This window comes from Rhinolophus sinicus, linkage group LG06 (assembly GCF_036562045.2).
Source record: "Rhinolophus sinicus isolate RSC01 linkage group LG06, ASM3656204v1, whole genome shotgun sequence".
Classification (NCBI taxonomy): Eukaryota; Metazoa; Chordata; class Mammalia; order Chiroptera; family Rhinolophidae; genus Rhinolophus; species Rhinolophus sinicus.
Genome location: NC_133756.1, coordinates 143,832,645 through 143,858,651, shown reverse-complemented (window position 1 = coordinate 143,858,651; position 26,007 = coordinate 143,832,645). Strand labels below are relative to the sequence as shown.

At 44.3% G+C, this 26,007-nt stretch overlaps 1 protein-coding gene across 1 annotated transcript in view; it reads right to left on the bottom strand.

Moving 5' to 3' along the window:
• Window positions 1-12,196: 12,196 nt before the first annotated feature.
• KIAA1549L (KIAA1549 like) overlaps window positions 12,197-26,007 on the bottom strand; it is a 251,388-nt gene continuing 237,577 nt past the window's right edge. The window contains exons 19-22 of the mRNA XM_074337085.1: window positions 17,992-18,089; window positions 15,402-15,547; window positions 14,115-14,266; window positions 12,197-12,403 (exon numbers count right to left, since the gene is read on the bottom strand). Of these exons, the coding sequence (XP_074193186.1) occupies window positions 12,197-12,403; window positions 14,115-14,266; window positions 15,402-15,547; window positions 17,992-18,089 (603 nt within the window). The remainder of the gene's footprint in view (window positions 12,404-14,114; window positions 14,267-15,401; window positions 15,548-17,991; window positions 18,090-26,007) is intronic.

Sequence of the window (26,007 nt, the reverse complement as noted above, 5' to 3'; positions counted from 1 at the left end):
GTAAGCCCCCAGGTAGCTAGCTTAACGGCTCCTACATCAGTTAACTCTGGAAACCAAGCCACTATTAAATCCCAAATTGTCCCTTTTTCCTTTTTCCTATACGGTATGTTACATCCTTGTGACTTATTTAGTTTATAACTTGAAGCTTTTCTTCATTTCACAGATAAGGCTCAGAGAGGGGACACGATGTGCCCCGAGTAACACGACTAGAATTTGGTAAAGATGAGGTTCAAATTTAGGTGACCCTAAATCCTAAGATTGGGATACCTATAAAGTGTGAAAACAGTGGTCATGACATAGTTCAGGCCCCAAACTGAAAAGATTTTTGTGCTCTCTCATTCTATATATAACTTAAAATTAAGACAATCAGTTTCCCCAATCCCACCCCATGGTGACTACATTGTTTTATTCCTAAATATCAAATTATATTTAAAACCTCCCCATCTTCCCCTCCCTTTATTCCTCTCCCCATCATTTCCCTCCTTTCTTCCCCCCCCCCCCACCCTGCCAACTCCGGTTCTATCTGTTGTTTCTCAGTCTAGTTGTGTAGGACACAGCTCCCTGGCCCATGCTGGCATTATGAGCCTTGCGCTCCGCCACTAAACAGCAGTTTTCACTGGCTTCCGGCAGCTCACGATGGCTGCCGGCCACTCATGGCAGCACACAGTAGCTCACGCTGGCTGCCGGCCACTCACACTGGCCACTGGCCTCTCATGGTGGCACACAGTAGCCCAGTGCAGCACACAGCAGCCCGTGGCAGCCTGTGGCAGCTCAAGGCAGCTCCGCTCCAGGGAGAGCTGTTTTTCACAATCTTAGCTGTAGAGGGCGCAGCTCACTGGCCCATGTGGGAATTGAACTGGCGGCATTACAGGATTACAGGGTTAGGAGTACCGCGCTCCCCCTCATTTTGAATAGTGCCTTGACAAAGCCCTAATTCTGCCTAATCTTTGACCAGTTAAGCCAACATCATGTACACAAGCCAGGAGATTTATCCTGTGTTGATTGCAGGGTGCAAAGCTGGATAATTTCCCCACTAAATTCTCTTCCAACTCAAAGAGTCTGGAATTCTATAATTTCAAAAACAACAAGATACATCAGTTCAACATATGGTGATTTCTAGTATTCTGAGAATTTGTAAATGTTTGTTAAAATCTTTTTCATGGGGACTAGAGAAAGAAATATTAACTAAGATAAAAGACGAAATGTGGGCTAGCCTGATGGCTCAGGCTGTAAGGCTGCCTGTTCGATTCCCACATGGGCCAGTGAGCTGTGCCCTCTACAGCTAAGATTGTGAACAACAGCTCTCCTTGGAGCTGGGGTGCCGTGAGCTTAGCAGCCGGAGGTTGGTGTGAGCTGCCGTGGGCTGCTGTGTGCTGCCGTGGACGACTGTGTGCTGCTGTGGGCTACTGTGTACCATGGGCTACCATGTGCTGCCATGAGTGGCCAGTGGCCAACAGGAGTGTCCGGCAGCCAGTGAGAGCTGCTGTGAGCTGCAGTGGGGTGCTGTGTGCTGCCGTGAGCTGCTGTGAGCGGCCAATCAGTGACTGGCGACTGACTACCTCAGCCGGGTGGGGGCACAAGGCTCATAATACCAGCATGGGCCAGGGAGCTGTGTCCTACACAACTAGACTGAGAAACAACGGCTTGAACTGGAGTGCGGGGCGGGGGGTGGGGGTGGGGATGACGAAATGTGAACACAAAATCCACTAACACCTTGGAAAGAAAATGAGCGGTAAGACACTGTGCTTATTTCATATGCAAATTTGCAAAAAAAAAACAAAACACACACACAAAAAAAACAACCCCCCAAAAAACAAAAACAAAAAACCCCACCACAACTTCCCCAAAGCTAAACAGAGTAATGCAGCAAAGAAATGGTATCACTGCAAAGCTCTACCTGGTTTGCTTATTTAGATTTGCTCCATAAAGCACTATATTTCAGAGGTTGAATAAAGACCCAAACCCATTCGTTAATCATCCAGTGCCTTCTAAATGGCACTTGATTGAAATGCACAGTGCAAAATGGGAGTGCTTGGTGCACTGTGGTTTCATTCATAAAGTATATGGTTCCTGAAATTTTCATTTGGATTGCATAGTATAGTTCCCAAATTGGTTATTCCTTTTCTTACAGTTTGGGCTCCTGATTCCATTGGGTAGTGACAGCTCTGAAGTGTGAGTTTGCAACCCATTGATTCTTGGCAGTTGGCAATTTGTTCTCTATCTCCATGGGACTATTGTGGGCACCTTATTAAATGCTTAAAGATCATTGGGAAGGAAGGCTGTGCAGCTTAATCAGAAGATGCAACTGCAGAGTTTGTCCTTTTCTAAACCTAAATGTTTCCAGAAAGAAAGGGACTTCACTTTTCATTTGGCTGGCTCGATGAAGTACAAAAAGCACTGAATGAATGATGAATCCTTCACATACTGGGCTTGGTGTATCAAGGGTTGATCTTCGTTGACTGTGAGTTCTGTGAAGGGCAGGTACCATGTCCTGGTCACTGTTGAATCCCCATCACCTAGCACGTTGTCTGGTGCATAGTAGGTCCTCAGGAAGTGTTTGCTCAGCCAATGAAGAACTACACAGATGGTTATGTGGAAGGTTCTATCTGCTTCCTGTACAGGTCCAGTTAAATAAAAGATTAATGACCAATAGGATAAAACCACACCCAGGCATACATACCCCTGGCTGAGAGACAGTCCAGCAATCCTTTTCTGCTCAGTTGGGGTATCTGGTTTCTGGTCTCTGACTGATTTTCTTTTACCTGGACCCATTCTAAAGAATAGGCCCTTTGGGCAGAAAAGTCTTGTTTGGGAACTACCAGTTTTAGAGACAAAACGGTAAGTTAAAAAGAACTTTGAGTTCCCAAAGCACGTGAATTTAATACATGATGTAACTTGCACAATTTGGCAGCCTTTTGTTTTCACAGTCTTAACACTATCCAGGCCTTTTCTCTTGATGCTGACAAAATGTGACCCAGAAAATGGACTTCTGCAGGAGAATGCACACAGCTTCCGCTTTGCCACCATGAATCCTAGCAGAATAGGATGAAGCATGAGAAATCCAATCCGACATCCAGCTTATAGGTAGACCCCAGGTCCCAAATCCAACTGTTTCCAAATGTCCCATAGATAAGACATCTGGGCGGTAGTCTGAATTTTTTTTAGGTTGTGTTGGCATCACTGGGGATATGACCTCAAGAGGTGTGCCCTTGGGTCTCCCAAAGGCCTCAGCCACAGGACTGGGGGGGTGGGGAGGTTCTGAGTGATCGGGCAAAAGCAAGCTCTTTTATTTGTCCAGTGAAAGCCTGTCAGAGTCCAGAGCAAGCACATATAGCCCATTTCAGAGACCAGATAACCAGGAGTGCTTTTATCTACAAGCATTTGCCAGGGCTCTTTGGCTTGGGGGAGGGGTTGGTGGTGAAACTGTTATGCTAACAAAACTTTATTGTAGGTCCAAAGAGTCAGATGGCTTCTCCCTAAATGTGGGCTTGTCCACGTGTAAACACAATGAAATGTTGTTAAGGTGCTCAACTGTGCAAACCAGTATGTGTTGTAACTGTACCTCCAAGAGATCACAGAGAGATTTAAAGCAGTTAATGTTTCCCACTAACCATCTGTGTACATTTTATAGGTAGTGGACCATCAACAACACCCTCACTAATGTTTCCATTACTTGGTTCCACGTTCCTTTTTAGGCATATTTTTTCTGGCTTTCAGTGGCCAGAAGAGCTCATGAGGTGAATGCATGACATTTACTCAGAGAAGTCTAGAGGTCATCCTTTGGAATACGAAGTTTGAAAATTAAGCTCATGAACTCACCCTAGAAAAAATGCTACATACCTCATTGTTGAATATCACTATGGTCACCTTCCAAGTACTCCTCTTGGGAAGTTATACATCCACGCCAGCCCCCAGTCCACCTTTCAAAGCAATTTTAGAACTCTTTTCTGGAATGGCCATCAGAGCTGTGGTCATATTACCATTGATGTCCTGAATGTCATCAAAATGTCTTCCTCTCAATATTTCCTTTATCTTCGGGTAAAAAAAGAAGTCATTGGGGACCAGGTCAGGTGAGTAGGGAGGGTGTTCCAATACAGTTATTTGTTTACTGCCTAAAAACTCCCTTTTAGACAGTGCCAAGTGAGCTGGTGTGCCATTGTTGTGATGTAAGAGCCAAGAATTGTTGGTGAAAAGTTCAGGCTGTCTTACTTTTTCACGTAGCCTTTTCTGCACTTCCAAATAGTAAACTTGGTTAACTGTTTTGTCCAGTTGGTACAAATTCATAAGCAATAATCCCTCTGATATTAAAAAGTGTTAGCAACATCGTTTTGACTCTATATTTGGATTGACAGAACCTTTTTGGTAGTGGACAATTGGCTGACTTCCATTGTGCACTTTGATGCTTTGTTTCAGGGTCATGTTGGTATGCCCATGTTTCATCACCAGTGTTAACATAGCCCAAAACATTGTCTTGCCTCTCCAAAAGGTCCTGGCAAACTTCGACTCTCCTTTCCTTTTGTTCCTTGGTGAGCTCCTTTGGGACCATTTTTGCACACACCTTTTTCATGCCACAATTTTCAGTTAAGATTTTCCTAACTGTTTCTCTATCAATGTTTACTTGGTCTGCTATGCTTCTCACTGTCAGCTGATGATTTTGACACATAATTCGATGAATTTTTGCAATGTTTTCGTCAGTTCTGCTCATTACTGGCCTCCCTGACCTCTCTTCATTAGTGACGCATTCCCTCCCCTCAGAAAAACGTTTAGTCCATTTGTACACTGCCGTTTTCTTCATGGCATTATCCCCATAAACTTGGACTAACATGTCCCTGATTTCACTTCCACTCTTGCCAAGTTTAACAAGAAATGTAATGTTTGTTCGTTGCTCTAATTCAAGCTTAGACATTCTAGTGACGGCACAGGAAACATGCAACAGCAATAATGAACTCCACTCAGCAAGACATCGCCACATGTTGACATGAACCCAGCTGTGAGACACTGATATACCACGGTTATAAAACCTTACCGAGCTGTTGGTAGAGTGTTGCCTATGTAAGCTCATGGGAGCAAGTTCGCAAATCCTAATTGTATGTTTGCGCTCCTATTTCTGATGGGGACCAGCACGGAGGGGCTGGGTTTGCCATGGGTCTTTTCCGGCTCCCCGGGTCTGTGTCTGTCTGCCGTTCCCCGGGTCTGTATCTGTCTGCCGTTCCCGGTACTAAAGAAGGCACCACCACTTCCTTTCACTTGATCATTTCATTTGTCCTGAAATATAAGAACAGCCAGGGTCCAGGAAGAAAGAAAAAGAAAATGGAAGAGCAGGGAACCCCTCAGTTCCTGGGCCCACTGGTCCTGTTCTCTGTAATGGTCCCCACCCCAGGGGGAGCCCCACAAAAGCATTTTGTGGGGCCTCCAAGTTTATTCCTCATCACTGCAGCAAGACAGAGGCTTTGCGGATGTCTTTTGTGTGTATTTGAGCCCTTTTTACAGAGGAACAGAGAGAGGAGTAAAAACCGTTGCTCTTTCAGTATTTAAGTACTTTTGTAAGTACTTGCAAAGAGCTTCAGTGGATTGGGCTCCAGGGAGAAACAGCACTGCATTGCTGCCTGAGCTGCCCAAGTCTCACAGGAGACACAGAAGTCCCAGGGTGCTCTCCATCAGGGCATAAGGCCTCCTGAGAAACAGTAGGTTGGTCTTTGTCTATTTTTGTTACAAGAGACAGGCCCTCTTTCCTATACGCTAAATCTTCTTGGCCTCAGGGTTACTTCTTACTCAATAGTCTTAGACCTTTGAGCCCATCATGGCCTCTCCGAGTCCTGATCATTCAGTTTCACCATGTGCTGCTAAGAGACTCTGTTTCTTGGTATTTCCTAGAGAGAGAATCTGATGGCCTAGCCCCATGTGCTGAGTCATATGTCTTGTGGCTGATGAGCCTATGAGTTTGTAGCTGTTGGGTCGGATGTCTGTCCACTCAGCTTAGGGCAGAGGCAGAGCAGGGAGTATCACACAGGGTCTCTGGATAGGGCTGCACAGAAGGCAGGCATCGTTATTACTGGGAGGAGCACAGGGTGGGAGAGGTAGGTGGTCTTGGGAGTGTCCCATAGCAGTATCATCCCTGGACTCCTCGGGGGCCTCTGACTTAGACGGGACTTCATGCTCTGAGAAGGGTACATAAGAGACATTGGCTATTTCTGCCCTGGGACACCATCTGCCCTAAGAACAGTCATGAATAGGCTGGAACTGCTTCCCTGGGGCCTGTGGATGCCAGCGGTGAGCTCTTTTTGGACAGTGAGCTCATGCCCCAGGCTGGGATGGCTCCTGAGACCACATAGGGTCTGCCAGGCCTACAACTATTCTTTACCAATCCCTAGCAGGACCTGATGCTCAGCGGGGGTGTGACGGGGGCTCTCCATCTCACCCTCTGCAAGAGGCAGAATGACAAGCAGGCAGGTTTTGGGGTATGAGAAAGCCTTTGCCATTTTATTTTACAATAAAAATTTCTGACAGCAAATGAACACTCTGTTCCTGGCAGAGGCCAAGGACGTACAAAGTTAATTAGAAAGCAAAGCAATAAATGACAACAGCTACAGTCAAGGCTCCGGTTCAGTACTTGTCTTTGCCCAATGTGTCTGAGGGGGTTGGTAAGGAATTGCCCCAGGCTGGGTTTCCCACCCAGAGTGAAAACACGTGTATGAGTACTGACACATCCTCCAAATCATAGACAACACCACAGCAGCAAAACATAGCTCCAGATGACGCTGGCCTTTTTTGTGTGCAGCTCCAAACTTAAGAACGGCTTGCTTATTCATTCATTTATTTTATAGAATTTAAATTTAAAAAATTTTATAGAACATGTGACAAATTAGTTCAGTGGATGGAAGGAGATATTTTGTTAGATAAGACAGAATTATGAAGCCAATACTTTAGCAAGAATACCTTCAAATATACTTTTCAAAGCATTTTCACGTACATTATGCCACATTCTCCTGATAACCATCACAGGAAGTAAGAAGTACTGATGATGTTACACACATTTGTTACACAGATAAGGAATCAGAGATTGATTTATAGTGAGTTGACTAAGAACTTGACAGTTTATGCCTTTTTCAAAATTTCCAGACCAATGATACTCCTCTGATTGCTACAAACATTCTCTGGGTTTGTGTGTGGATTAGGGGTGAGTTTAGACATACGGTACAGATGGGGGAAAATAAGGTCAGGCCCCAGCTAATTTATATTAAATATAAATTTAAATATAAACCTCCCTCCATAATTTACAACAGTCTGGCCAAGGTTGGAGAATAAAAACAATCAATTTCTAGACTTTATTATATAGTAGCTTTTATTGAAGTTGGGTTTGATCTATGGAGACAAATGCTGCCACATTCCAAATTTCCCTATTTTTGAAATCTGCAAAATCAAAGCAACTTAATATCCTTTAAAAGAATTTGTTTCTGGCACTATTAATTCTGTTTCCTAAATATTCCTTTCCAGAAATACCCTACATGTTAGCACCTACCACAGGCTAGGATCCTGTAACACTTCCCCTTAAGAAATCAAGAGACCTTTCAATTCCTGGAACACTAACTTATTATGTTTGAGCCACAGGAATATCAATTTCCCTTGAAACTAATTTTGTTTCCAAAGATTCTATTGAGAGGTTCATGGGTTTTCTCATCCATGCAAGTGGGTGGCCGTCAGCCATGTTGATAGCACTTGAGCTGAGATCATGAATTTCAACTTACACATATTTATTGTCTGCTGAGCAAGACATTGTGCTAACTGGGCCTTGGTTAGAAATCACTTCTTAGATCCAGCAGCAACATCAATAGCACTGGTGGTTGGTGGGAAGTGATTGGGTCAGGTGTGGACAGTCCGCCATGGTTTCAAGCTAACACATTCTCACTGATTTACAAATCAAGGAAGTCCTCTCCTCTCTGTGGCAGTATCCATGGGGACTACTCACCTGCTGGCTGGCATCCTAGGAATACTGGTCACTTCCAGTATTTACTGGTCAATTGCAGGTTCCTTTGAGGGTCCTGTCCATTCATGCTCCTTCCTTTGGGTACTAGGCCTCAACAAAAGCTCTCATTGAAAGGGTCAGTCCCAGGGGACATGCTCTTGTTACATGACTCTGCCTCCTTGGTTACAGCTGATTGGATAGACACCTGACCCAAGGGTGCCTGATCCATGAACTGGACCAATCAGACTCTCAAGAATTTGCCCTGGAGGGCACAGAGTTAGAAAGGGATGGGTACTAAAAAGGAAAGGTTGTGTGGAGTGGGTCCCAGGGTGGATTTTTGGATGCACATACAACAATGAGAAAACAGAGAAAGCTAGTAGGCTGAGGGAAGCAAGAGATCTGAGCAGATATGCAGAGAGAAACAGAGATGAAACTCGCTTGGAGAGAGAACATCAGGACAAAAGAGAAGACGCAGTCTCCATCTCTTTCCCATATGGGAACTGTGTTTTGTTTCTATGAAACAGCCCTCTAGCTTTCAGTCAACCCCTGAAAGCATGAATTAGCAAGTATGAATGGGTTTCTAGTCCTTGCAAAGTTCCTTGACTAAAATACCTTTAGAACTGACTCCGTGGTAGAGTTTAATCTCCAATACTTGCTGCATCTGAGTCAGGCACTGCTCCAAGCTAACTTACTGTCTTTCCCTAAGAGCGTTTGGCTGTATTTTGTAAGTCCAAATTATTTTCTGGTGTGTGGAAGAAGGAATGGGTTAAGTTTAAATTCTGCTCTCAATCTTTTAAAATAATATCTGTTATTTTATTCATTAAACATTGAGTGCCTGGGTGTTATGTAGAAAAAAAAAAGCTTATTTATCTCTAATCAATATTTAAATCTTTTGATCCATTTCCCTAATTTCTGCCTGTTAGAGAAGCATTTCCTTTAGTCAGGTATTTAAATTCCTCTCCTCCTCCATCTGTACTCTCTCTCAGAAGTTTTTTTTAAATCATAAATCTAACAATCTCCTATCCATTCTTCCACCAAGATTGCTCAGAAATTACATGCCCGTCTGCTGAATTCTTAAATTAAAAAATGCACAGATAACTTCTCCTGGGACCAGAGAATTGATTCTTACATAATCCATCCTGTTTTAGCCAGCTTAGGCTGCTATAACAAAGTACCATAGGCTGGGTGACTTACATACAACAGAAATTTATTTCTCACAGTTCTGGAGGCTGGAACTTCAGATCAGAATGCCAGCGTGGTAGGGTTTTGGTGAGAGCCGTCTTCTAGGTCGCAGACTGTCGACTTCTTATTTTATCCTCCCAGGCAGAAAAGAAGGCAAGAGAGCTCTCCGAGGGGGAAAGGGGGTCCTTTTCATAAGGACACTAAATCCATTCATGAGGTCTTCAGTCCTATGATCTAAGCACTTCCCTAGGCCTTACCTCCTAACGCCATCACAGTGAGGGTTAGGATTTCAACACATAAATTAGTGGTGGTGGGATACAGTTCGTCCACAGCACACGATGAAAGAGGCAACTTGCTGCTCCATAGGTAACAACTGCTATTTCAGATCATAGGTACCAGGGCGCACAACCGATCTTTTCCTGCACCACTGGACTGCCTCCCCCAGTGCAGAGCATGGAATCTGCTACCTCCCAACGACAAGTTATCAGGGCCTCCCTGCCTGCCTGTTTGGATCCATGGCACTGAGAGAGGTATACACCCCTAATCTTGAACAGCAGTTGAGAACACCATTTCCTTGATGGCACTTTCTGAGAAAAGCCATAATGCATTTCTTTTCAGAATGCAGAAAATTCACATCAAAACTAGTTCCAAAAAATGTTTATTATGCCACAAATGCATTGTTCTCTATACACTTTATCTGAAGTTCTTTACATATTCAGTCATCTTTTGTCTTCACAAGAACATAGGGAATCTCTTATATGACCCTTGTCTACTTTTTAAAGTTCCTAGCAGAGTTCAAGAAATGCATCATAGACAAGCGTGCAGGCAGCATGGTGAAATGGAAAGCAAGTTGGATCATGAATCAGCAGGCTTGGGCTGGAATCCTCAGGCAGGTCACTTCACGTCTCTGGACTTTCACTTCCTTCTCCAAGGTCACCAAGGTCTTTGTGGCTTCTTCAACTATCTGGAGGGTCATGAGGAATACAAAGCCTCTGGCTTCTCATGAGACTCTATTTGTACTTCCATGAGGCACTTTGGACCATCTGCCTTTTCACAGAACCAGTGGTCCAGGTATCTGTCATCTCCATGAGTTCAAGAGACTTCAGAGATGGGACTACATCTTAGTCACAGAAAATCAAACAATGGCGGCTGTCTCCCCATTGGTGGGAACACATGAACAGAGGGACTTCTTTCAACTTAAAGTTTTCCACCCATATACTTTTCTTAAACTGTGGTGTCTAGTTTAGGGGAGCGTCTGATTTAGCATGCTGTATTTTTAGTTGTCTCAGTTGACTAACTTAGTATTTCGTGGGGTTCTGTAAAGACTGCAATGATTTTTCTCTCCAACCTCTTAGCCATCTGGAGCCATACCTCTGCAAACCGTAGGCTCATTCTCTGTAAATTACTGGCACATCCACAGCTCAGACACTGCCTTGGAAGCATGTGCATGTATTTTAATTACACTAAGTTCTTAAAACTTCATTTTCACATAACAGTATTTCTAGGTATTTACCAAGTAGACAAAGTACTGAGTTGATGTCATTGCACTGATGAAATATTAATATTATTGATAAGGCGGGACAATGTAGCTGACTTTATCAGACTCATACCATTTGCATGAAAAGGCTGAGTTTCTTTGGCTCTTTGTTCATTCAAGTGCATTGAATACCAATTTGGATAGACTTAGGCATTGCGTTAATCTGTCGATAAAATCTTGCACTGTCCAGTGTTTTGCAAGCTGATTTAGGTTTTGGATTACAACAACTGACCATTGGTAGAAATATACTGTATATACACATGGAAATTACAAAAATACATTTTATTTATAGCTGATTTCGTTTTAAGTAACAAAAAACTACCACTATGAAAGATCAACCAGCATACCAAAAGGACACTACCTAATATCATCTGAACAAGAGACTTATTTGGGGATTCCATGATACATCATCTCTAGAACATTCCAGAAAGGGCAATTTGCCATTGGGAAATAAAAACAGCTTCTTTGAAAAGTCTGTGCTTTGACAGTTTGAATCTCCCATTCTAATCAGTTCCATTCCTACTTTTCTCTCAACTTTTAAATTTCCACCTTCTCTCAGTAAAGACCAAAGAAACTCATGAGGAGAATGGAGAGATGGGCTCAGAAGGAATGGATATAGCTGAAGCCAGATGGATCTTGGGTGAAGACAGGACAGAACCTCGTTCTCCAACAGATACCAAGTGAATCCCCAACATCGTGCATGGCTCCCTAAGTTGGTGAGGGAACCAGCGTGTTTCCTCCCCTAGGCTCCCAGTCAGCAGCTGTTTTGCTTGGCACTGACCGTCTATGGCCAGTGCCTCAGGGCTCCAAGACGGTGTCCACCCAGAGCTCTGGAAGCTGACTGGCCATGGCAGGGAGGGTGATTTGCAACCTCACCTTCACAAGGTCAGCAGACCTGCCATTTCAGCAAATGTCCTCCAGCGCCCATTAACTACAGGGGCTGGGAAGGGAGAGGACTGGCTAACTCCATACACTTTTTAAAACGTTATTTACATTTCAATGTAAATCAACAGATTTCCTACATTCAGAAGCTTCTATAAACAGAGAGTGCAGCCTAAGGAAAAGGTGGATCCACTATTCCTGCTTGTAGCAGGCGTTAATTGCTAGTTCCTTTTGTATAACTCAGCTGCAGAGGCTGGACATCATTGTTGAAGAGACAGAGCTTTTCTTGTAAAAGTCAATGTATCTATTAATCCAAAAAAGAGAGATGCTTCATTCTCAGGCCATCTTCATTGCAGGGCGAAAAAAAAAGAAAAAGAAAGAAAAAATATCCCCAAAAAACAAACAAACAAACAAAAACTCCACCAATAACTGTTTTTCTTTTGTAGGTTTCTAAAAGCTCTTAGCACTGCTTCTCTTTCGGTTAGATCCCAACTTGCAGGGTACTTCAGTTCCAAAATAACACCTTTTTAAAAACCTGTCAACACAAATCGACCATTCCCTCTCATCTTCTCTTTCTTGGCCTTTGTTTAATTAATGGGGGAAAAAAGCATCAGGACTATTGATAGGTACAGTCATCTCATCGATAGCACTGATTTTCCTCCAATATGAATATGAATCTTTAAAAGAAAATGCTGGGATGCTGCTGTGGAGGGCACTGGGGCCTGCTCCAAGCTGGGGTGCATGCTGGCTGGCTGGCTGTACTGGCGAGGGAGCCTGGAGGGAGAGTTCTGCTGGTAACGTGACCGGGGGTAAGCCTCGATGTACCCTGGGAGGGGGACCTGCAGAGAATGGTGGGAAAGGAGAGAGGGGCCTCAGGTTAGGAAAGGGCTAAAGTCATAGGACACGTCTGATACCGGAAGCAGGAAGGGACCGAAGACAAGGAAAGAGATTTGGAAGAAAATGGAGGCCACGTACCATGGTACAGATACAGAACCTGGAGTCAGTTTGTTTAGAAAATAGGTAATTTGTACTCACTGGATATGCTGGTTGGAATATACCTGAGTCTACATTTGAATCTACCTGACCACTTTTTAAATATAAGTAGAATCCAGTGAATAGAAGTGTTGAACCACTGTAACAACTCCAAAAATTATGGGACTTTGGAGATATTTGAGGGGGACAATAGTCCTACAAATCATGAGAGACCATCTTACAAATGTCATTTTACTATAGTGAGGCATAATAATGCTGAGTCATTTGCTAAAGATAAACTGAATTATGCTCCTATTTTAAAGAAGAAGGGGGGAAGGATATAATTCATTCTAGAATTTTAAAAATGCAAGATGGCATATATTTTTAAAATATTTTAGAAATTAAGGGGGTATATTTTGATCATCAGGAAAATTAATATATGCAGAATAACTTCACCCCTGATGATGAGCATTTAGAAGGGGCATTACTACAGTAAGAATGGATCTCAACACTGCGGTTGAGTTGAACCTGTAGAGGTAAAAGTACGGGCCCCAAAAGTTTGGACAAAGGGAAAAGATGACCCAGGCCTTGGGCGTCAATGTGTTTCCTAAATCTAGGATGAATTTCAAATGTTGAGACCAAACCCTAAAATGCATATAGTACTAGGGGCCTTGAGGTTCAGCCTGGAGATACAGCCTGCCTTTGTTATCCATGATGGATGATTTCACACAGGCAACCCACTAAGGGGCCATCAATGTGCTATTTTTGTTTGTTTGGATTTTTTTTTTTTTTCACTTAGCAGCCCTTGACAGGTGACTAAAAGGCAGGTTTGGGTATGAATATCTAGGTTCATCTGGTTGCTGCCCCTCTTTGATCCAGGCTGGGCCAGGTCCACTGTATATAGGAGCCATATACTTCTAGCTATAATGATGGAAGAAACCAGGGGATGATGACGAGACAGTCATTGGCTGGAAGTCAGGCAGAAGCCTTAGGAGATACTTGCAAAATAATTCAGTCTTGAGTTTCTAATACTTCATTTTCTGGTATTTTGTCTAAAAAATTTTTACGGAATTTTAAAGTTAAAAGAAACAACTTTAAAAAGACTTTGGAGCCAGACAGATGCAGGTTTGAATTCTAGCCTTAGCACCTTACGAAAGTTTTGTGGCTTTAGATTAGGCCTCAGTTTCCTCATCTGCAAAATGGGATGCATCATGGGAATAATAATACCTATCTGATAGGACTGCTGGGAAGATTAAATAAGATCATATAAATAAAATCTCTAACAGGGTGTCTGGCACATAGAAAATACCCCCAAAATGGTAATTATTATAAAGGTGCATTTGATTAAGGTGGCCCTGCTAAAAAGAGGAGGAAACTAGACTAGAAGGCAGGTCTCAAGTTCCTCTGTCAAAGGACATCCTGAACCTTATCACACTGTCTCCTCCAAAATGCTTGGCTTTAGCCACCTAGTTGGTGGAAGAGGGGCTGAGATAACAAAACACTCAGTCTCAACCTCTCACCCATTTTCTCCCTGAGTGTAAACAGGTAAAGTTGTGTGCGAATCAGCAAGGGTCTCACCGAATCGGCCCACTGGCTCGGGAGCTCATTCTCTCCTGCATAGGACATCCAGGCCTGGTTCCTGTAGGATGAGGGAGGTGTCGGGATGAAGTAGCCGGTGAAGCCGGGTCTGTTGGCAGCTGGGATGGCAAACACTGCCGGCACTGTATTACCTGGCATGGAGGAGATGGATGGGGGAGATTAGGTTAGCGCCTCACCACTGGGCTGACATTTGCACAAGCTGGGGGAAGCTGGGAAACAGGGGAGGACTCTAGCATTGGGAAAAGGGGTAATGGCAGCAGACCTCCATCTGTAGCCCAGCCCTGCTCACCTGCTGTGACTCAGACATGGCTTTCTAGCGAAATGATAGCTCAATTCCCCTCACTGAGCCCTCACCAGATCCCGCACATCCATCCCAACACCGCAGGCCTACTGGCAAGAGGAAATGACACCTTTGTGTCCAGGTGTTTTCCTCCCAGGAGGATGGATATTTTTAAAGAGCTGAGACAAGAAACCAAGAAGAATGGATTCCATTGGTGAAACTTCTGGACACAGTGATTGCTTTTAATAAGTGTTGGCTACTGGGTGCTTGCAGTTTTAGCCTGAAAGATACGGTTTGAATGAACTGAAAAACCATTTAGGGCATGTACAGGACCTCCATGTTCATTTCAGTATCGTGTGCAATAACAAAAAATTGGAAACAATCAATATGTCCCTCACTGGGGGAAAGGATAAACTGTGGTATGTCACACAGTAGAATACCATCTGGCAGTTTAAATGAATGAATTAGATCTATATGTATGTAGTAACTGGGAGAAAACTTGAAAGCAATGTTGAGTCAAGAAAACAAAGTACAAAAGGAAATGTATAGCTTGATACCACTTATATAGATATAAAATATATAAAGCTTTAATATATACTGTTGTATACACATACATATGTAGCAAAAGGTTAACACCTAAGATTAAGGATTGTGATTACCTCTGGGGAGAAGAGAAATGGGATGGGGGTGGGTAGCTGTATCCGTAATGCTTTAAAATATATATAATAATTTAAAAAACAAAAACAAAAAAAAACAAAAACCCAAAGTCTGGCAAAATGTTAACCTATACTCTGACTGTAACACATCTGAATATTTTGTCAGATTTCAGATCTTTTTAATAAAATCGGTAGTAGCTCTTCTAGCCAGGCCTGCGGAAGGCACGAGGGGATCCAGAAATGCAGCAGGTCCCGCAGACGGCAGGTAGAAGGCAGAGTGCGGATTTGGGGCTGGGGTGCGCCGTGGGCTCCTTGCAGCCTCTTGCCCACCTGAGTAATTTAAAGCCGACTGATCCAACTGCGCCACGGACACGGGGCCTCTGGACACCTGCGCGAAGGAGGCGCTGTCGTGCAGCTGGGCCGGCTCCGGGGCGGACTCCGCCATCCTGGTCTTGCTGCCGACGTCCGAGGTGGACCTGGGCGGGCAGAGGGACTCCGTCAGCCGCCTACCTGGACCGCAGCCGCCGGGCAGTTACCTCGGGAGCCGCAGGGCCTCCAGCCCCATTATGGTGGGGTCCTCAGGCCTGGATTTGCCCCCAAATAACACGGGCGGGGGCAACACGTCCAGACCCGTAATAGCCATCTTGGCGCCCGAGCTGGAATCATTTTTAGATATATTCAAGGTCACTGCTCCCCTGAGGGTGACTCCTGTGTCTCTGGGAGTAAAACACTCAATTTCCATATAAAAATAAGCCAAGCAATTAGCGCTTGGTATTAGCAGGGGATGGTAGACCCGGGAGGTGATGACATCATTGGCAGCCAATGAGAAAGCTTTGTCTGGAGTGGGGGAAGGGAGCGACCCCCATCCGGACACCAGGACGGGTGACGGGAGGGCTGGGAGGACCACGTTCCCTGCTGCTACTGGCAGAAAGAAAGGAGCCCAAGACTCTGGGAAACTCCAGGGGCAGCAACCTAGCACCAGCACTTCCAGGGTATTCTGAATGAGACAACACTGGTTTTGGTCCGACAGGCAAGCAGAGAATCCGGCCCATTGAACAGATCCTGTTTCCACTTAGTGCTCAGAGAGCTGCATAATTAGAGGGCAGCCTGAACTCAGCGGGCACGGGCCTCTGCCCTTATTATGAGAGGTGCTTTAGCCACAGACTCTGTCTTCCTTTTCACAGAGGGACTCCAGCCTCCCCTACAATTAAAATGGCAGGAAGGCAAAGACCGCTAGAGCAGGTAGCAGGCAGCCAGCTCACAGGACCCCCCTCTGAGCAGAGGAGCAAGAGGCTGTCACTGTCACTTAGGAGCAAACAGAGCCACAGCAAGGGAGCCCGGTATGGAGGCAGAGGTCTGGGTACCTGCTCCTCCCTTCTTTGAGCCTCAGTTTCCTTGTCTGTAAACCAAAAGGGGTGGATGACCCTATTCTGAAGGTTCCTCCCTGGTTGAATTCTTTGGGTTTGTATAGAGGGCAGTGCCCTGCTGATAGTTGGCAAGGATGGCAGGCAGTGTGGCAGGACATGGGAGGAGACTGGTGGTGGAGAGAAGAAATGAAATGGATGCTGGCCTTTGGCAAGTCTACCACAAATGGCGGCCATTAAGCTCCTCCCAACCGGAGCCCTCAGCAGTAACTGAGAAGCCCTGTGCTATTCCCCAGGGAGGGCTAAACACAGAGGCTGTGATGATTTGACTGTAAATCAGGGTGGGTGCTGGAGGCCCAGCAGTGTGGGGTCTCCCTTTCTGAATCCCTCCCTCCTCTTCCCAGTCTGCTCACTCCCACAGTCCTGGCTTCCCACGTGCTGTTCCCAGCACTGCTACTCCTTCAGGAAGCCCTTCCCAGGAGAATTCCTGGGTTCTGTGCCATACACTTGGCCACCTGTGAGGAATCCCACAGGCTTTGAGATCATTTACAGATAAGGAACCAGGGACCAGATAGGTGAAGCAACTTGTCGGGAGTTACACAGCAGGTTACTGGCAGGTTAGATGGAACCCTGGTCTGCTGTTCCCACCTTACCCTGAACTCGGCTGGCACCCAGCCGTGCTGTCCACACACAGCTCTGCATTCTAAACCACTGGAAATAAGGGCAGGATTGCTTCTGAGGGAAGTCATTTTTCTTCACTGTTTTCACCAAATTCAAGACGGTGGTCCACAGACAGGGTGGACTAGCGTGTTGGGGGAGGGCCAGTTGTTTCTCCCAGCCCTGGGCATGACGACTCTTTCCCAGCACTCATGGCCTTTCTGCTTCTTGTCTACCTTTATTAAAAACATCTGCTTTTTATATTATTACAGAGCAAAGAGAATACTGGACATGTGCTTCACAATACTGTGTTTCCCCAAAAATAAGACCGGGTCTTATATTAATTTTTGTTTCAAAAGATGCATTAGGGCTTATGTTCAGGGGATGTCATCCTGAAAAATCATGCTAGGGCTTATTTTCCGGTTAGGTCTTATTTTGGGGGAAACATGGTAGACGTATCTGAGTTCCTGTGTTCTCAGCCTATCTCTCTTGAAGTCAAGAGTTGGGGGCCCCGATATGCTGGCCTCTTGGACACCACCCCGAAGGGACTTTTGGATGCACACACATGGCAGGAGGTGGCCACACTTGAGGCAGCCATTGCAGTGGCCCAAGCTGGAGTAATGTTTGGATGCTCAAGGTCAAAGATGGGGCTTTCAGGATATGGGGCGCTTGAGGTTGGGTTTTAACTGTGGGTTCTACAGGACTTTCTATTTAAAATGACAAGAAAGTAGGTCAGCCTTCTATGGCCCCTACTTCCTTCCTGGTACTCGGGGTGCTCGAGGCACATGGCTATCTGTACAGGTGATGGGCAGGGCATGAAGGAAGTCTGTCAGGTCAGGGTCCACAGGACCAAACCCTTTCCAAATATTCCAAACAAAACAAAGCAAAGAATGTGTTACCGCCTGAGAGAAGCAACTGCCACAGGGCCAGTCCGAGGAGGTACAGGTGGTGGGGGAGAGCCCATGACCATTTCAGGAAGCTGGGAAAACCTGTAGGCCTGTGAATGACACAAGCAAAGAGAGGCAGATCTGTCAAAACCCAGAACTGAGCAACACACGGGTTCTTCTTATTTAAAAGGGAAGCAAACTTCCGAGGGTCAGGCTTTCCTTCCTTCCTCAAGCTTTTCCTTAGATCTTCCTTAGCATGTTCCCCAGCCCCTCTTCTGTCTCATCTCCTACCACTTTCCCCTTTGCTTGGGCCACTGGGTGCAGCTCACACTGGCCCATGGTGGGATCAAACCGGCAACCTTGGTATTGTTAGCACCGCGCTCTAACCAACTGAGCTAACTGGCCACCCCCTGCTTGGGCCACTGTAATCACAGAGTCCTTCAGTTGTTCTTTGCCAAGGTGTTCTTGGCAGTTGACTATGCCAAGTTCTTTCCCGCCTGTGCTTCTGTACATGCTGCTCCTTCTCCTTGGTGTGCTATTATCGTCGCTTATTTATTTATTATCTGTCATGAGCTAGACTGGAATGAGGGCAGGGACTTTGTTGTCAGCTAAATCCTTGTGCCTGGAACAGTGCCTGGTATATCACAGATGATCAATGAATATTAGATGAAGGAATGAACCACTGATTGCATTTTACTTTCTCACTTATGGAAAGCAGATTTTGTGCGGGAAAGCAATGGGTTTGGAGTCAGGAGTTATGGGTGGAGGGGCTAGTTTGATGATGAATAGACTTTGTGTCCCTAAGCAAGTTGTCAGGTGACCTCTCTGGGCCTCAGTGTCTTCTTCAGAAATGGGGGAAGGATGCCTTGCTTAGAGGGGTGCTGCGAAGATCAGGCAAGTCAGTGTATGTGTACATATTTTGCAACCTATAAAGCACTATTCAAAGCTACAGCATTGGAACTATCACAAAAGTGAAGACTTTAATCTACACTTGAGGGGATAAAAGGACAACGGTCAGTGATAGGATCAGAGAGCCAGGCCACACAGCTTTCTTTAGCAAGAGAAAAATCTAGAAATGCTCTCTGAGAAAACAAAGCTTAACTTGTGCTTCTCATTCATTTTTTTTCTGTAGGTGTCATGACCTGCCAGATCTCTCGAGGAACAGGATGACAAGATGTTAAACCTGAAGGCATTAGGACAAAAAGAAACAGTAGAAGGAATCCATAAATAGGATTCTTTAAATGGAATGAGTCTTCTCCCTCTAGCATTATGGCAGACTACACATTTGTAAGGGCTAACCCACTAAATAGCAACTAGATCCTGGGTAAAACATACCTTTTAATGAACCAAAGGAATTAATTGTAAGATGCAAAGGAATATCAAGGACTCTACCCTCTCCTGGCTCCCACACAAACACTCCTCAGCAAATTACAATAAAACCATGAGCTGAAACCAGAGATGGAAATAGTGAGTATTAAGCAAATAGGAAAGGTTGGGTTGCCTAGATGACAAACGTCATATTGACAATCAATTAAGAGATTAAGCTTTGGGACAGGGCAAGGTGAGGCAGGTGAACCTCAAACACTCACAGCCAACCTGGAAGGGGGCTATCCTTGGTCCCTTCCAGGGTGGAAGGTTGGTGTGCTCCCAGGCTCAGGCAGAAGCAACTGTAAGTCATTTTGGGAGAAAGGTGTCTCTAAACTAGGTTCTCAGGATTAGCACAAATTAAGGTGAAGCAAACAGGAGTTCTTAATCAAAGACTGGAAAACACACCAGAAAATGTAAGTGAAAGTCAGCAGAAAAAACAAACAATAAACAACTTTTAAGGACTTTAGAGTTTGAAAATTCCAGATACAAAACAGATTATAACAATGCAAGAAACTTTTTAAAAGAAAACAATGGGCCAGACAGAGATACTACCAGGAATAACCTGGCAGATTTGAAAAAGAACAAATAGAACTTTTAGAAGTGAAATGTAATTACTGAAATCAAACTCTCAACATGGGGGAATTAAGTCATAGATTCATCACAGATGAAGATAAAAATCAATAAACTAGAAAAGAGAATTGAGGAAATGACTAAGAATGAAACTCAAGGATACAAGGAGACAGAAAATATAATTTATATTTTATATAAAATATAAAAAAGTAAAAGAAGATGAAATAAGGCCTAATATCCAGCTAATGAAAACCCTAAAGGAGAGAAGTTAGAAAAAGGAAGAGAGGCAATATTTGAAGAAGCAATGACTAAGAACTTTCCTGAATTAATAAAATCAATAAATTAATCATTTCAGGAAGTACAATGTATCCCACGCAGGATAAATAGATATATTGTAGTAAAATGACAAAATACCAAAGGCAAAGAGATCTTAACAGCAGCCAGAGAAAGGCATGTCATCCATAAAGGGATTACAATTAGACTGACAGATGACTTCTTAACAGCATTTAGAAGACCATGGAATGCAAAGTGCTCAAAGAAAACAATTGTCCACCTACAAGTGTATCAGCAATACTAACTTTCCAGAACAAGAGTGAAAGAAAACATTTGCCCAGATCTAGAGTTACTGATGAAATCAATATGGAAAGTTACATTACCATGTTGCATTTCCTTTTTTTTGGGGGGGCATCAGGAAACTGTGTCTGCTAAAGTAGTATTCAGGGAATCAAAATCTGAAGCTCCAGTAGATCCTAAGCTCCTTGGGGTTTGGCAACATAGTCTATCTCATCCTGGTACTCCGACCTTACCAAGCTAAGTGCTTTGCACCTAATGGACTAAATACTATTTGCTGAATTAATGTTGAGTGAACCAGGAGTTAGGAGACCCAGCCTCTCATCTTGATTCAACCATACATTTTCTGTGGACATGTCATTCAGTCTCTCTGTACCTCATTTTTTTCTTTTATGAACTAAGGCAGTGGTGGTGGTGGTGGTGGTGGTGGTTGGGTGTCCTGGTGAATTTGGCCCTTTACTGATCTGCATGATGACACACTGGAAACTTCCCTGAACCCTAAGGTTTTGCAGAGAATTTGAAAATCATTGTCCTGGATATCCTTCCAGCTTTGCATTTCATTATTATCTATAAATCAACGAGTAAGGACATGCCTTTCCCAAAATAGAGAAAGGGGTTTATAGCCCCTCTTCTCTCTTCTGGCCTCTCACGATATTCTGTAGAGGAGACAGACAACCTATTTTTATCCCTGGTTCTTGAAAGGCTTATTCTCTAGTTAATATAGTTTTCCAGCCCAGAAAAAGCTTTCTATGCCTGTGTCTGTCATATAGCAGTTCACCAAAAGAACTGATTAAAAGTGTTGAACTCTTGACAAGTACCAAAGGAGTTCCCTTCTCTGGAAGATTTTTCCTGGTACAAAGGAAACTACAGAGGAGATCAGATGACTTCCAAGGTCTCAGGAATCATAGAAGATTCAGGATGGAAAGAGCAGGAAACACTGAGATCACACACCTTACCTTAACAGAGGGGGATACTGAAGCCCAGAGAGGTAAACTGACTTGTCCAAAATCACACAACCAGTTAAGGGCACTGTCTCGCAATTCTGAGCTGAGGGTGGTGCAGTGCAAAGGGCATGGGTTCGGAGTCAGACAAAACTAGAGTTGAGTCCTGGCTTTGAGCCTCACCAGCTGCTTGACCTCGAGCAACTGACCTTCTGTGTCTGCTTTCTCATTTGGTGATGATCATACCCCCATTTCAAAGGCTGTTTGAAAGACTCATTTTACATGTTAATGTAATACCTGGCACACAGTAGTTACTCGATAACTCGATAGTGATATTCTCTTCTTCCGGAGACAGGATAATATTTTAGGTAGTAATTTCAGTAACCAAGACTCCCCCCACCCCACAGTTCCTTGAATCCAGGCCCCTTCCCCTGCCCCAGGCAGTGAGGGCATCCCACCCTGGCCCAGAGAAGGAAGTCCACAGCCACTGAAGATGGCCCAAGAGCCAGTTCTTATTAGAGTTTCAAAAGCCAGAGCTATTGAATTGCAAGAGTTTAGGATTCTATCAAAAACCTAAGTCCTAAAGCATTTAAAGCCTAAGGTTGCTGCCAAAACAAGAGATTTGGAAGAAGTGGGGTACATTTAGACTACTCTGCCCCTAGATTAGGTAAACACCCTTCAGATAGGAAGGAGAGGAGAGTTGGAAGGAAGCAGGAGAGTTTAGATGCTGATGGGTCTGGAGAAGGGGATTTGTGTCCTGCCTCGCTCTGGGGAAAGAGAAGGGGAAGCAGGAGAGGGAGAAGAGGCTATAAATACTATAACAATTTTGGGAATCTGAAGGATAAGGGACCTGTAACCACTTTTAGGAAAACCCAGAATCAGCACAGAATTCCCCCACCACCCCCAGAGTTGAGAGAGAGACAGAGAGACAGAGAGAGAGAGAGAGACAGAGAGACAGAGAGAGAGAGAGACAGAGAGACAGAGAGAGAGACAGAGACAGAGAGAGAGACAGAGAGAGACAGGGAGGGAGGGAGGGAGAGAGAGAGAGAGAGAGAGAGAGAGAGAGAGAGAGAATGCATTCACACATGGGAGGAAGGGAGGGAGAAGTCTGGAGAGAGCTTGTTAGCAGGAGGACCAGGATCCAGGATCCAGCTGTGCTCTACCTGCGTTAATACCTGGAGACTAGATGGAAACAAGGACTTCCTAGGAACACAAACCAGAGTAGTGAGATGAGGACAACCTGGGACCAAATATTGAAGCCTTCTCCCTGCCACCTCACAACGCTTTGCACCATGCAGGTCCCGCTACCCCAAATTAGCTTACCCCAGGAATAGGGAGGGAAACCCTGAATTGACTGAGACTGAGCTTCTGGCATGTGGAGATTACATAAAAATACAGAAAGTTACATGTCTTTCACACCTGAGTTTGTGGGCTGAGATGAGTATTCTCTACGCTTTCTTTCCTGCTCCTTCTCTCCCTTCCCATGCAGACTTCCTGTGTAAACTATGGTTTTTACTCACGCGAATGATATTTCTAAGTTTAGAGAGGTGTGCATTTGCCAGGCGTTGGGTACTCAGTTGGTTTTCAAAAGGGATTTCTCAGGGCAGTCAGAGGACAGAGATCCCATGCCCAGGCTGGTCCAGGTGGGACAGAGTGATGGCCCTTCAGTGGCTCCTGAGAGTTGGACAAGGCCCCATCAATAGTGCCTGGGTAGACACACTCTCCCAGGGATCCAACTTCATCACACTGCCAATGACTTTGGTGTAACCAGAGGTGGAGGGGGGCCAAGAATAATGGACAGTGGACAGATGGGAGCTCAGACACATTCCAATTTAATTTGGAGAAACACGAGAAATGTAACAGTTCTTGGACCCGAGAGTTGTGGTGGTGAGATGAGTTGTGTGATGAGACATGTCTGCATAGCTCATCAACACAGGTGTAGGGAAGGGTCTTTTTGTTTTGTTTTGGAGGGGAGAGGAGGAAACAGTAATATAAAATTCTCAATTTCATCCTAATAGAGATGTCTCCCTTCCAAGGGACTACGATGGGAATGGACAAAATGCTCTCAAACCGGGTAAGCTTCCTTACGAGAAGATGACACTCTGAAATTTTTCACATTCGCGTTCTCATCAGAGCCTGGAGGACAGTCCTATGGCTCACCCGGCCAGAGGGGTGGACAGAGTGTGTGGCCTTTGAAGTCAGTCAGCTCTAGGTTCTAACCCCAGTTCTGCCCTGTTATAGCTGTGTAACCTTGGTTGAGTTTCTTTACTTCTCGAAGCCTCAGTTTCCTCATTGAGTATGCAGGGATAATATTATTGACCTCATAGAGTGGTGGTTAGATGAAAAGAGGTAATGTCTACACAACACGTAGCTTAGTGGGAGCTCAATAGATGGCAGCTGTTGTTGTTCTTGTTCTTATTATTACTGTTCCGTCTGTAAAGCCTCTAGTGGGGAAGATGCTGCCCTTTTCGCAATCCCCTCTTCTGACACCAACAGGAAGGCTGTAGGATGTTTTCATTCTTCTTGGCGCAGACCCATTATGGCAGCTAGCAAAATGTGATTGGTCATTAGGTGTCAAGCCCAGTTTTTTCACAGAATCAAGAGACAACATATGATCAAGAGTCTCCTAAAATGCAGTGCAGAAACCCTAAGCTGCCAGCAGTAAGCTTTTCCATGATATAAATAAATGCCATCAGCCTGGCCTAGTGTGTTTAAAACCACCAGCTTCCAATTATCCTGCAGCAGAGCTCAAAGCGCTGCCTTTCGGGAAGCCAGAAAGTAATCACAGTTATCATTCTGAATCGCCACCTTTTCTATTGATTTCCTCATTATCATAGCACAACGGGGCTTGGCAAGAACTTGGGTTAAGAACCATCATTTCTACTGTGTATTGTTAGCTATTTTCTCCTTTCATGAAAATAGTGGCCACATGTGTTGTTGGCAAAAACATGAAACCTTAATAACAAAAGAACTGCCTTTGATATTGTTCTGGTTAAATGGCCGATCTCTCTGGTGTGTTATTTCTCAAGCCTTTTCTACTTTTTTGGAGGCTTCATTTTTAAAGTATATCATGCTGATGTTTTTGTCCTTCTTGGCACAAGTGCCAACCCCAAATTATAACAAACACAACCATCTAAGTTTTCATATGCCCCATAATGAAATATTTAGCTGGTTTCGTTAAATCGAGGCATAACGGATGTGGGTTGTGGCATCTTCTTGCCTGGCATTGGTTGGAAGACCCATCCTGGTTGTTTACATTTTTCTCTCTGAAATTCAGATCTCTTTATGGATCCCCAGAACCTGGCCTCCAGCCAGAGGGGTCCAGGTGTTTTTGAGAGTCACCTTTAAACTCAAGTGCAGTTTCTCTGGGACTCTTAAGTTGGGGCACCCAGAGCATGCTCTTAAAGGAATTTCATGGAGTAGGAAGGGGAGATGATGTAGTCTCGGAACTGTCAGGAAAAAGGGATATAACTACCGTGTTTCCCTGAAAATAAGCCCGGGTCTTATATTAATTTTTGCTCCAAAAGACACATTAGGGCTTATGTTCAAGGGATGTCATCCTGAAAAATCATGCTAGGGCTTATTTTCCGGTTAGGTTCTATTTTTCAGGGAAACATGGTAGTAGAATCCAATGAAAAGGAGGGAATATTTTTATGATAATGACTATCATTTATCGAGTAATTTGATTTGCTAGGCACCATACAAAGAACTCTAATGAATATCAGCAAACCAGTATTGAGTGCTTACCAGGTGCCAGGACTGTGCTAAGCATTTTACACACATTTCATCCTCATTGCATCCCTCTTATCACCACCATTTATTTTATGGTTGAGGAATCTGAGGCTCAGAGTAGTCGTCACTGGCCAAGGTCATTCAGCTGGCGAGTGCCATTCTACTCTGGGCTGAGGGAAAATCCAGGGACACGATCAATGTTTGAAGATCAGGAAGGACGAATCAATGAAATTGAAGTCAGTGCAAATCAATATAGAATGCATTCAGGCAACTTTTCCCAAGGGACAGACACTTTCATGGTATGTATAAATGTGATAAGATTAGGGCGTTTTCTAAATCTCATAAAATCCCTTCTTGCCCCATAAAGGTGGGCACCATTTAATGGACAATTAGTAAAATAACGTAATTGTGGAAACTGTAATATGATTGTCATGGGAAAGTATTTTAAGGTGACAGATTTGTAAGACTCAGAGAATTTTTCTCTTTCTGAAAAAAGGATGTTTGGACTCTAGACTGATGGGAGCGTGGCCAGTGGTGGCCCAGAGTTGCCGACACTCTTCTGGAAGGCAGTGCTTTTTGAATGTATCCAGCGAAGTTCCCTCAGAGCAGAGGCAAAGTCATATTCCTGAGTTCTGGGTATTACCCCAAATTCGTCTATTTTACCTTAAAAATTATATTAAGAATTTTGCATTATTCTACCCATATTTCAGAAAATGGGATTCAAAAAAGATGCCCCGTGTTTACCCTATTTCCTTTATTGACTATACTCCCTGGGTTTGCAGATCACAGACTGAGAAAGGTGACTTCAAGACCAACCAATTCTGACAATGTTTTCTTTTCCCCAAAC